This window comes from Salvelinus fontinalis, chromosome 27 (genome assembly GCF_029448725.1).
Source record: "Salvelinus fontinalis isolate EN_2023a chromosome 27, ASM2944872v1, whole genome shotgun sequence".
Lineage (NCBI taxonomy): Eukaryota > Metazoa > Chordata > Actinopteri > Salmoniformes > Salmonidae > Salvelinus > Salvelinus fontinalis.
Genome location: NC_074691.1, coordinates 28,327,727 through 28,341,434, shown reverse-complemented (window position 1 = coordinate 28,341,434; position 13,708 = coordinate 28,327,727). Strand labels below are relative to the sequence as shown.

Sequence of the window (13,708 nt, the reverse complement as noted above, 5' to 3'; positions counted from 1 at the left end):
TGTACCCTGAAAATATTTAGATATGGAGCCGCCCCTAGGGGGGCGTGGCAACCATTTTTCAAAATGGCCACCGATGGTAGCATTATTATGGAATTCAGAAGGGGTGGGTATAATTTGCGGAACGTTACAATAGTAACGTTCAATAGTAACGTTCAAACCAACAAACAACGTGTAACAGTATAACTTTAGACCGTCCCCTTGCCCCGACACGGGCGCGAACCAGGGACCCTCTAGCTAACTAGCTGCCGAACAGACATCAACTCAACACGTAGCTTATTCTTAATGTTTGTCCATAGGCTACCAGAGTGAGGACAGACATTGGTGATTGAAAAAAGTAATTAAATAGTCCACTCGCTACCCAGCATCTTATTCTGCCGCTATACAACTTTGTATGCGTTGTTTGTTGGCAACCTTGTTATTTACAAAGTTTTTGGAACATATTCCTGTTGGAGCATTCCAAAAATCATACCCACCCTTCAGAAGGACTGTTTTAAAGATGCATTATGCAGAAATCGCTCTGCCATTTCCTGGTTGCTAAAATTCTAATAGTTAGCCTAATTTCAGTCTATGTGACAAAACAAGCAAGTATCGTGTAGATAGTCATTGTACCATCTAAACCACTGTGAAAAATATTTTCCATAATGAAAAATATTTCATTTTTGTCTGTTTGAAGCTGATGTACAAAACCAAAAGTAAAAGACAGAAAAACACAACTTAAGAAAGAGAAGCATGGAAGTAGCACACATAGAACTGACCTACCGCTTCTTAGACTTTTTTTCAATGAAAATTACAGCAAATGGAATTGAAATAGAATTGATCCCCAACCCTGCTTAACAGACACATGCATCCTCCTGGAAGCACTGTAGATCCTGCCCCCTGCCCTGCTACCACAGAAACCCCAGCCGAACAGGCCTGTGAAGAAAATGGAATGGCATCAAACACATCAAACCATGTGTTTGTTGTATTTGATACCATTCCTCCTATTCCACTCCATCCTCCCCAATTAAGGTTCCACCAACCTCCTGTGAAATGACAGATCTATAACTCACATTTCTATGTCACCCAAAAAATGTATTACATATTGCAGCTTTAAGATAAAGGCTCCAGATTTAGAATAGAGGTACATTTATGGACCCTAAAAAATATTTAGATATGGAGCCACCCCATAATGGCTGCATAGGATAACACTATTGTACAATTCAGAAAGACTATTTAGAGATAAACACACAAAATTTGTCACACAGGTAGATTCATGTACCCTCAAAAGATTTAGATATGAAGCCACCACAAAAGATTTAGATATGAAGCCACCACAGAGTTTGCACCTGGGGGCCATGACAGTCAATTTATGAAATGGACAGAGAATTTATTTGGAGATTTGCAGATGAAATTTGGCTCAGATGTAGACTGAGGTACCCTGAAAATATTAAAATATGGAGCCACCACAGATTTGGCCCCTGGGGGCCATGGCAGCCATTTTACTAAAAGGCTGCAGACTGTACAACTATTTTACAAACCTTAAATCTATAGAAAGTAACCTTCTATACTTCTTAGTTTTTTTAAAATCACATATTCTGGCCTATACCTTTTGCCCTGGATCTCCTGAAAACCAAAAGGTTTAACAGTTACACACAGTATATTACAAGGAGTATGAAAGGCCTTTAGAATTGTAACATTGTATAACCGACAGTGGCCATTTTGGAAGATGGCGGCCACGGCCCCTGAGGGCCAAACCTGTGGTGGCTCCATATCTTAATCTTTTCAGGCTACATAAATCTACTGCTGTACCAAATATGGTGTGTTTACCTCAAAATAGTCCTTTTAAATTGTAAAATAATATTACCCTATGTGGCTATTTAAAAAAAGGGATGCCACACCCCCCGGGGGCCAAATCTGGGTTGGCTCCATAATCTAAATGTTTTCAGGGTCCATAAATCTACCTCTAAGCCAATTTGTAGCCTTCATCTTAAAACAATCCTTCTGAATTTCAAAATAGTGACACCATTAGGTAGCCATTTAGAAAAATGACCCATGAATCTACCTCTGTGCCAAATGTGGTGCTTTTATCACAAAATGCATGATAGTTTTGCTTCGCTGCCCCACTGCATTCCCCCCACTGCCATCCCCCACATTTAATTTTATTGTGTGTAGTTTTTATAGAATTTTTTACTTTGTTTATTTAAGGGCTCATAAATAAGCATTTCACGGTAAGGTCTACTACACCTGTTGTATTCAGCGCATATTCAGCATTTCATTTGATCGGTATAGAATGGAATGACACATTTAAGAATGAGAACAGGCCCTTTAATTGCTTAACATAATTTATTTTTGTATCTGCACATTACATTGAGTAATGCTGCATTCATAACCAAGTGGGAAGGTGGTAATTACCATTTGTGAAATCGTAAATACGAGTTGGGTGCATCACGTTTTGAACTGGACAATACAATCAAACATGGAGATCATTAAAATGTATATCCAGAGCTGATTTCACTTTTTTTTTAAATGAAATTACAAGATGTTGTGAACACAGCATTAGCAAGAAACAAACACTAAATCATTTTGGAATAGGCCACAAAGTAGTTTACATGGCTAGCTTTTTTCTTTAGTTACCAGCCAAGAAAAGTTGAATAATCTAATAGATTTTCATTTTTCAATGGACCTCACCAGATGTCAAATATGTGAACTATTGACTTCATTGATTGACAATAATATTCATTATCTCCACATTATCTTCCAGCGTATCAACCAATGTTGGTATTCTTGCAGCTTATTATCAGAAATAAAAGTACTGCTAGCATAATATGGTGTTGTCGAGCTATCAACATGAAAGGCATTTACATTTCAAAGACAATAGTTCAAACATGTTATGGGTTTAACAGTTGAAAATAGTGTTCAAAAACTATATTTTATTTTGTTAAAAAATCTTCCACCACCCCTATGATCTAGAAGGTATAAAACCATTGTGTTATATTCTGTGCCATTAAATATGCGTATCGAGGTTGAAATAATAAAGCAAACATGTTTATTATTATATTTTCAACACAGGCTAGTACTTGGCCAAGGAAGTGGCAAATTGGATCTGATGACATATCTTGGAACAACCGCGCCCCCTGGCGAATCTTCGCAGCCGTCAATTCTGTATAATTATTTGATGGGGATGGTTACCTTGTACCGGAAGGTTTGATTCAAGGATATTACTTACGTTCGTTCATTCGTTTACCGCAGGACTCTCGAACTCTGTTCCTGAAGAGCTACCGTCCGTAGGTTTTCGCTCCAACCCTAATCTAGCCTACTTGATTCTAATACATAGCTGGTTGATAAACTGAACCAGGTTAGTTAGTTTACAACTGGGGTTGACTTGAAAACCTATAGGAGGATAGCTCTCCAGGAACAGGATTGGAGAGCCCTGGAACTTTACCGACTCCTTTTACTGATGTTTTGAATCGAAACGAGTTGCATACAGATACCGATTGTAGATTTGACAATCATCCAGAAGGTAATTAAAAGTTACTTTAATTGATTGTTTGTCAATCATTTCTTAACAATGTCAAATATGGAATCTCACCTGTCAAGTAAGCATCTACAGTAGATAGATGTATACTATTGTAGCCTGGGTAGGGCATAGAGGCAATTTGATACAATATTCCTTTTCAAGATAATAAGTCTCCAATAGTCTCTGAACAGACAGAAATAAACTACTATGATAAAACCAAGTATTCATATTCCTTTGGATACCCTATTAACTGTGATCAAATATAAAATATACACAATTAGGCTATAGCCTTGTCAATTAAATAGCCCATACAACTGACTGTCCAGCCTGGTCTGTTGGTCCCTGCACAGGATTATTGGCCAACATTGGCCACTTGAACACTGGGCAATTAGCCTACAAGTAGAGCAATTCATGTGCAAACATTGCATTTCTTCAATATTTTATGTTGAGATCAGGCAGGATAAAGCATGATATAGCATAATTAGGAAGTTAGTGACATTAATGTAATGTCATTTAAATAATGTGGACTACAACTTCAAAATTGACTTTTACACAGCTTCATTCTCTCATTTGAGATGCTCAAAATAATAGGCCTAGCCTGCTGATTTTGTGCTGAAGTGAAGTCCATGCAAATGTACAGAAACTTATACACTTTACAATTTTAAGCTCTTTCTCTATAATCAATTCAAACCATGGAAGGAGAACGGATGTTTGATTTTACAGTCATGTGCATCATTACACCATTTTGTAATGTTTAGATGCATAGGGAGGGGGATTTTATGTTTCACAAAAGGAAGCGGATCACAGATAAATTGAACAGCTTTTCTAATGCAGATGTGAGATGTTAACTAACACTTCTGTTGTTGATTGTAGGAGCTGGCAGGCCTCTGATTGAAGAGGAATGGCACATTGGGAGAATCAGATGGATCTGTGCTTGGAACCAGCGCCCTGTCTTGTCTGTGATTGAGAAGAGAAGGGGGAAAGACTGCCAAATATCACACGAGGTATTTTAATTTACTAAATTAGGGGTCCAAATGGAAGGGAAAGTTTTGTGCTTTGAAGAGATCACTGAAATCCATAGGCTATGTATAGGCTGACCCAATGCATCTGGTCTGAATTCACATGTCTCCTGTGGTGTTTCTAATCATCAGACAATCTTATTGAATATTCCAACTTTACATTACAAACTACTTTGTTAGTGAAAGGATCACACGTTCACTGGTGTGGGAATTATTGTAGCCTATAATGTATATAAGTAGTATTGATTTTAATATTTCTTAAAATGCAAATAATTGTTTCACATGTTTATGTAGACTTTAGGATGTAGTGATTGATGCATGCAGACTTGGGTCAAATACATACTGTATGTCATATAATTTGGTGCACATTCCATAGGCAGTGTACCAGGTAAAGTAAATCATGCATAGTTTAGGTATTTGACCAGTCTATTTGACCCAGGTCTGGATGTATGTAGCCATACATTTCAGGCACTTTAACTAATAAGTGGGAAACAAGTTTCAAGCTTTTATTAGTCGTATATACTGTACAGGATACACATGGTATACATCCTCCAACGAAATGCTTACTTGCAGGTTCCTTCTCGACAATGCAACAACAATAATAAAATATAAGAATATGAACATAAGGTAAATGGCTCACCAGAATAAACATTTTGTAACAGCCTTGAAAACAGTAGTTCCAGAGGGCATTGAGTGTGGTCTTAAGATGCGGTTAACAATGTCCCCCTGACAGTCATCTGTCATTTACTCTTCCTGTGTCCTCCTTTAGTCTGTCTGACATCTCCGAACAAATAAGCCCCAATACACAAACACAGACTAGGGCCCACTCTAGGAAAACCAGCCACTCTTCTAATGTTTGTGTGACAAAATAGGCAAGGCAAATCCTGCAGTGGAATCAGATAATCATCAACATGTGAAGAGCCTCCCAATCCACATCCTCACTCCGGCCCTTGGATTAACTGTCTGTTTGGCTAATCATTTTAATCTGTCCGAGGGGCAGAAGGGGTGATGGGTTTGGAATAAACATCTAATCCCCTTGGCCCCTCCTCCCCACACAAGTGATGGGCCATACATGGTGCCCCTGATCAACTAAAATGGCTGCTAGACAGACAGAAATAAACACTGACAGACAGTTGCCAGACTGGGCTTGCTTTATATTGTCCAGTGGAATGTACACATTAGGGTGTGTAGGCTGAGAGGGTACAGCACAGGTTCACATGGGCAGGGGCTGTCTGGAACACCTGTGCAGATGTCGACAACAAGAAGAAGAGTCAATGGGAAGGCATTTGTTATAAATAAATATATATTATATATTAAATGTACTTAAGTATTGATCAAAATATTTTATAAATCAAGTGTCCATCCTTTGGGATGATTTTAACATATAGGAACATTTAATACCAACCAATTTGTAATCATCTCATCCTGCATACTAACATTACTTAGAACTATACTACAAATAGGCTACTACATGTATGCCTCTGGATCAATTCAATATACTCAACCCATAACAATCCAATAACTATGCTGTGTTTAGGAGTTTTGTAACTGCAATTTATTTATGTTTTTGCCACAAACATCACTAGACTTCCCAATGATATGGAGGAGACTGAATTTTACAAATGCTTTGTATAAAATTGAAGGATATAAATTGTATAAAATCCCTTTATGATTTTAGAGGAATGGTGTTTAAATTAATCTATCAATTAAACTGATACAATATAATCTGGTGAAATAGTTGCCGTTTTAAAGTATGGCACTTCTGATGTCCTGACGGGAACGTGGCTTTTAATGTCACACTTTTGTTGAGATAGTCTATCGTTCCCCCTGCCCAACCCCCTCATGCTCAATATGCGAATGACTGACTGGGAGGGCCAGGTGTTTATAAGGGCCCCCTGATGTCAGAGGACCACTTTCTCGCTCTGAGCTTCTCTGCTACTGTAGTTGTCTTCTCCTTGCTGGACAAGACACCCTTTTGGAAGATTTATGATGGATTTTCTCCGTGCTTGTGTTTTGTGTGCTGCAGCTTTATTCACCGTCTCCAAAGCTTTCACGCACACGGACATGAAGGATGCCCTGCTTCAAAAACTTGGACTGGATGAAGTTCCGAAAATTCACAAAAGGGATTTGGAGAATCTTGTCATTCCTGCGCACATTAAGAATAAATACCTGTCAATGCTGAAGCTGCACCACGAGAGGCGGCGCAGGTCTCTGCCAAGCTTGGCGGGGATTCTGAGGGGAATCCCAGGAAACGCAGGTAAGATCATTTTCTAGTAGGCCTGCGTGAGACATAAAATACATCTGATTATATATTTTTATATATATAAAAATAGCAATATATTGCTTGGATGTTATACATACTTGTTGCAGACCGAGTTTGGTACAGGTGCACAAATGACTGTTTTGTGTACTCGCATTTTGTGTGCACTCATAGTTTCAACCCATTCATGTTAGTGAGAATTTTAGACTCAATACTTAATAATTTCTATGTTCTGTTCCATTAGACATCTATGGGGAGTTTGTGTACTCGGACACCACTCGGCAACGGATGGTCTTTGACATGGACACCCGCATCCCCCATAATAGCGAGGTGACCATGGCCGAACTGAAACTGTACAAGAAAGCCCCTCCTCACAAGCGCTCCATGCCGGAGAAGAGGAACCACCGTCCGGTTAACAACGCCAGAGTCTCCATCTACTGGGTAGAGATGCTGGAGAACGGCTCCAACACAACATCTCTGGTGGACTCACGGTAAGATTTTACCCAAAGCCATGTCATGTCCAGATCATTTCCTTTAGGCAATGTGTTGTTCTTTGTTCTTATAATGTAGAACCTATGTGCAAGGTTTTTAATCAACCATTTATTTCCTGTAGGTTGATCCCCATCCATGAGACTGGCTGGATAAGCTTTGATGTCACCCAGGGTGTGCACTATTGGTCAAAGACGCAGCAGAAAACACCTATGAACCTGGAGGTGTGGATCGAGGGCGAGAGACCTGGCAGCTACGCGGCAGAAATGGCCAAGAGTGTCCACTTTACCACCCAGGACCAGACGGAAAACACCTTGGGAAAACCTGAACTGATCCTATACACACTCAACCTCGAAGAGTTTGGGTAAGGCGCGCTTTGTTATGCAGATTCAGAATATTTTTTTTATATTGTCATGTCGGTCCAGTAACAATTACCCTACCTTTACGCATCAAGTGCAAGTTAACTTACAACTCCCTATTAATTTTCTGCTTAGGTCTCGAGGTGACTGTGAAATCAATCCAGATAAGGACACGTGCTGCAGAGAAAAATACTTCATCAATTTCCGCGCGCTCACGTGGACCCAGTATTGGATAATCGAACCCGCGGGCTACCAGGCCTACCGATGCGCTGGGGGGTGCAAGCAGCCCAAGCGCAACTACGGCTACGGGGAGCGGAAGTGTACCATTGCGGAGAGCGCACCGCTGCCCATGATGTACCTGGTCAAGAAGGGTGACTACACGGAGATAGAAGTGGCCGAGTTCCCCAACATGATCGTGGAGTCGTGTGCCTGCACCATGGACAACATCTCCATAGTTTGAAGTCAAGCGTTGTGGACTGGGCAGGGCACCTCCAAATTATCTCCAAGTACTTTTCTATTGAAAATGGGAATATAATAAGAGGGAGCATGACAGATCTCTTGAGACAAATTCTATTCACAAGCACTTTGTATTATATTTTGTAAATAATTAATTCATCATTTAGACTTTATGAGTTGTATACTGTATTGCTCAGGAGAAACGGTCTGATTTTGTCTCAAATGTTATATTTTTAAGCTGTAAATACTATGGATGATTTCAGAATTAAATATAATTTTTTTTTATTAAGAAGTCTGATTTTGTTAATATTTTCCATAAGGCACGATTGGGAAAATCATACTGTCAGGCTATAGACCTCAAGGCATCCTTACACCCATCATACTATGTCAGGCTATAGCCATCAAGGCATCCTTACACCAATATCACTGTCAGGCTATAGCCATCAAGGCATCCTTACACCCATCATACTATGTCAGGCTATAGCCATCAAAGCATCCTTACACCAATATCACTATGTCAGGCTATAGCCATCAAGGCATCCTTACACCTATCATACTATGTCAGGCTATAGCCATCAAGGTATCCTTACACCCATCATGCTATGTCAGGCTATAGCCATCAAGGCATTCTTACACCAATATCACCATGTCAGGCTATAGCCATCAAGGCATCCTATCACCAATATCACAATGTCAAGCTATAGCCATCAAGGCATCCTTACACCCACCCCACTATGTCGGGCTATAGACATCAAGGCATCCTTACACCCACCCCACTATGTCAGGCTATAGCCATCAAGGCATCCTTACACCCACCCCACTATGTCAGGCTATAGACATCAAGGCATCCTTATACCCATCACACTATGTCAGGCTATAGCCATCAAGACACCCATACACCCACCCCACTATGTCAGGCTATAGCCATCAAGGCATCCTTACACCCACCCCACTATGTCAGGCTATAGACATTAAGGCATCCTTATACCCATCACACTATGTCAGGCTATAGTCATCAAGGCACCCTTACACCCACCCCACTATGTCAGGCTATAGCCATTAAGGCATCCTTACACCCACCCCACTATGTCAGGCTATAGCCATCAAGGCATCCTTATACCAATGTCACTATGTCAGGCTATAGCCATCAAGGCATCCTTACACCAATATCACTATGTCAGGCTATAGCCATCAAGGCATCCTTACACCTATCATACTATGTCAGGCTATAGCCATCAAGGTATCCTTACAACCATCGTACTATGTCAGGCTATAGCCATCAAGGCATCCTTACATCCATCATACTATGTCAGGCTATAGCCATCAAGGCATCCTTACACCAATATCACTATGTCAGGCTATAGCCATCAAGGCATCCTTACACCTATCATACTATGTCAGGCTATAGCCATCAAGGTATCCTTACACCCATCATGCTATGTCAGGCTATAGCCATCAAGGCATCCTTACATCCATCATACTATGTCAGGCTATAGCCATCAAGGCATCCTTACACCAATATCACTATGTCAGGCTATAGCCATCAAGGCATCCTTACACCCACCCCACTATGTCAGGCTATAGCCATCAAGGCATCCTTATACAAATATCACTATGTCAGGCTATAGCCATCAAGGCATCCTTACACCAATATCACGATGTCAGGCTATAGCCATCAAGGCATCCTTACACCCACCCCACTATGTCAGGCTATAGACATCAAGGCATCCTTACACCCACCCCACTATGTCAGGCTATAGCCATCAAGGTATCCTTATACCCATCACACTATGTCAGGCTATAGACATCAAGGTATCCTTACACCCACCCCACTATGTCGGGCTATAGACATCAAGGCATCCTTACACCCACCCCACTATGTCAGGCTATAGCCATCAAGGCATCCTTACACCCACCCCACTATGTCAGGCTATAGACATCAAGGCATCCTTATACCCATCACACTATGTCAGGCTATAGCCATCAAGACACCCTTACACCCACCCCACTATGTCAGGCTATAGCCATTAAGGCATCCTTACACCCACCCCACTATGTCAGGCTATAGCCATCAAGGCATCCTTATACCAATGTCACTATGTCAGGCTATAGCCATCAAGGCATCCTTACACCCACCCCACTATGTCAGGCTATAGCCATCAAGGCATCCTTACACCCACCCCACTATGTCAGGCTATAGACATCAAGGCATCCTTATACCCATCACACTATGTCAGGCTATAGTCATCAAGGCACCCTTACACCCACCCCACTATGTCAGGCTATAGCCATCAAGGCATCCTTATACCAATGTCACTATGTCAGGCTATAGCCATCAAGGCATCCTTACACCAATATCACTATGTCAGGCTATAGCCATCAAGGCATCCTTACACCTATCATACTATGTCAGGCTATAGCCATCAAGGTATCCTTACAACCATCGTACTATGTCAGGCTATAGCCATCAAGGCATCCTTACATCCATCATACTATGTCAGGCTATAGCCATCAAGGCATCCTTACACCAATATCACTATGTCAGGCTATAGCCATCAAGGCATCCTTACACCCACCCCACTATGTCAGGCTATAGCCATCAAGGCATCCTTATACAAATATCACTATGTCAGGCTATAGCCATCAAGGCATCCTTACACCAATATCACGATGTCAGGCTATAGCCATCAAGGCATCCTTACACCCACCCCACTATGTCAGGCTATAGACATCAAGGCATCCTTACACCCACCCCACTATGTCAGGCTATAGCCATCAAGGTATCCTTATACCCATCACACTATGTCAGGCTATAGACATCAAGGTATCCTTACACCCACCCCACTATGTCGGGCTATAGACATCAAGGCATCCTTACACCCACCCCACTATGTCAGGCTATAGCCATCAAGGTATCCTTATACCCATCACACTATGTCAGGCTATAACCATCAAGGCATCCTTACACCCACCCCACTATGTCAGGCTATAGCCATCAAGGCATCCTTACACCCACCCCACTATGTCAGGCTATAGACATCAAGGCATCCTTATACCCATCACACTATGTCAGGCTATAGCCATCAAGACACCCTTACACCCACCCCACTATGTCAGGCTATAGCCATTAAGGCATCCTTACACCCACCCCACTATGTCAGGCTATAGCCATCAAGGCATCCTTATACCAATGTCACTATGTCAGGCTATAGCCATCAAGGCATCCTTACACCCACCCCACTATGTCAGGCTATAGCCATCAAGGCATCCTTACACCCACCCCACTATGTCAGGCTATAGACATCAAGGCATCCTTATACCCATCACACTATGTCAGGCTATAGTCATCAAGGCACCCTTACACCCACCCCACTATGTCAGGCTATAGCCATCAAGGCATCCTTATACCAATGTCACTATGTCAGGCTATAGCCATCAAGGCATCCTTACACCAATATCACTATGTCAGGCTATAGCCATCAAGGCATCCTTACACCTATCATACTATGTCAGGCTATAGCCATCAAGGTATCCTTACAACCATCGTACTATGTCAGGCTATAGCCATCAAGGCATCCTTACATCCATCATACTATGTCAGGCTATAGCCATCAAGGCATCCTTACACCAATATCACTATGTCAGGCTATAGCCATCAAGGCATCCTTACACCTATCATACTATGTCAGGCTATAGCCATCAAGGTATCCTTACACCCATCATGCTATGTCAGGCTATAGCCATCAAGGCATCCTTACATCCATCATACTATGTCAGGCTATAGCCATCAAGGCATCCTTACACCAATATCACTATGTCAGGCTATAGCCATCAAGGCATCCTTACACCAATATCACTATGTCAGGCTATAGCCATCAAGGCATCCTTACACCCACCCCACTATGTCAGGCTATAGCCATCAAGGCATCCTTATACAAATATCACTATGTCAGGCTATAGCCATCAAGGCATCCTTACACCAATATCACGATGTCAGGCTATAGCCATCAAGGCATCCTTACACCCACCCCACTATGTCAGGCTATAGACATCAAGGCATCCTTACACCCACCCCACTATGTCAGGCTATAGCCATCAAGGTATCCTTATACCCATCACACTATGTCAGGCTATAGACATCAAGGTATCCTTACACCCACCCCACTATGTCAGGCTATAGCCATCAAGGCATCCTTACACCCACCCCACTATGTCAGGCTATAGCCATCAAGGCATCCTTACACCCACCCCACTATGTCAGGCTATAGCCATCAAGGCATCCTTACACCCACCCCACTATGTCAGGCTATAGACATCAAGGCATCCTTATACCCATCACACTATGTCAGGCTATAGCCATCAAGGCATCCTTACACCCACCCCACTATGTCAGGCTATAGCCATCAAGGCATCCTTACACCCACCCCACTATGTCAGGCTATAGCCATCAAGGCATCCTTACACCCACAACCACTATGTCAGGCTATAGCCATCAAGGTATCCTTATACCCATCACACTATATCAGGCTATAGACATCAAGGCATCCTTACTCCAATATCACTATATCAGACTATAGCCATCAAGGCATCCTTATACCTATCATACTATGTCAGGCTATAGTCATCAAGGCACCCTTACACCCACCCCACTATGTCAGGCTATAGCCATTAAGGCATCCTTATACCCACCCCACTATGTCAGGCTATAGCCATCAAGGCATCCTTATACCAATATCACGATGTCAGACTATAGCCATCAAGGCATCCTTACACCAATATCACTATGTCAGGCTATAGCCATCAAGGCATCCTTACACCAATATCACTATGTCAGGCTATAGACATCAAGGCATCTTTACACCAACCCCACTATGTCAGGCTATAGACATCAAGGCATCCTTACACCCACCCCACTATGTCAGGCTATAGACATCAAGGCATCCTTATACAAATATCACTATGTCAGGCTATAGACATCAAGGCATCTTTACACCAACCCCACTATGTCAGGCTATAGACATCAAGGCATCCTTATACCCATCACACTATGTCAGGTTACAGCCATCAAAGCATCCTTACTTCAATATCACTATGTCAGGCTATAGACATCAAGGCATCCTTACACCCATCATACTATGTCAGGCTATAGACATCAAGGCATCCTTACACACATCACACTATGTCAGGCTATAGCCATCAAGGCATCCTTACACCCATCACACTATGTCAGGCTATAGACATCAAGGCATCATTATACCCATCACTATATGTCAGGCTATAGCCATCAAGGCATCCTTACACCCATCATATTATGTCAGGCTATAGCCATCAAGGCATCCTTACACCCATCATACTATGTCAGGCTATAGATATCAAGGCATCCTTATACCCATCACTATATGTCAGGCTATAGCCATCAAGGCATCCTTAAACCAATATCACTATGTCAAATCAAATACAACTTTATTTGTCACATGCTCCGAATACAACAAGTGTAGACCCTACCGTGAAATGCTTACTTACAAGCCCATGCGCTGGCATTGTTAAACAGATTTGGTGAGCACCATTCACATCGGCTTCCTGACTGAGTGTGCTGGCTGTTTGCTTCCAATAGGGAGCAGATACTGTC

General features: G+C 41.9%; 1 protein-coding gene across 1 annotated transcript; it reads left to right on the top strand.

The window, feature by feature from the left end:
- Positions 1-6,504: 6,504 nt before the first annotated feature.
- LOC129825716 (left-right determination factor 2-like) lies at positions 6,505-8,181 on the top strand. Its single transcript, XM_055885900.1, has 4 exons — positions 6,505-6,772; positions 7,020-7,266; positions 7,389-7,628; positions 7,759-8,181. The coding sequence occupies exons 1-4, from the start codon at positions 6,505-6,507 to the stop codon at positions 8,081-8,083; spliced, it is 1,080 nt and encodes a 359-aa protein (XP_055741875.1). The 3' UTR covers positions 8,084-8,181.
- Positions 8,182-13,708: the final 5,527 nt, after the last annotated feature.

What these genes read in the sequence shown, in the direction of transcription:
- LOC129825716 (XM_055885900.1), top strand. Translation starts at nt 6,505, where the DNA reads ATGGATTTTCTCCGTGCTTGTGTTTTGTGTGCTGCAGCTTTATTCACC. An exon ending in GGGAATCCCAGGAAACGCAG is followed by an intron (nt 6,773 to 7,019) that starts GTAAGATCATTT and finishes CTGTTCCATTAG; the next exon opens with ACATCTATGGGGAGTTTGTG. An exon ending in ACATCTCTGGTGGACTCACG is followed by an intron (nt 7,267 to 7,388) that starts GTAAGATTTTAC and finishes TATTTCCTGTAG; the next exon opens with GTTGATCCCCATCCATGAGA.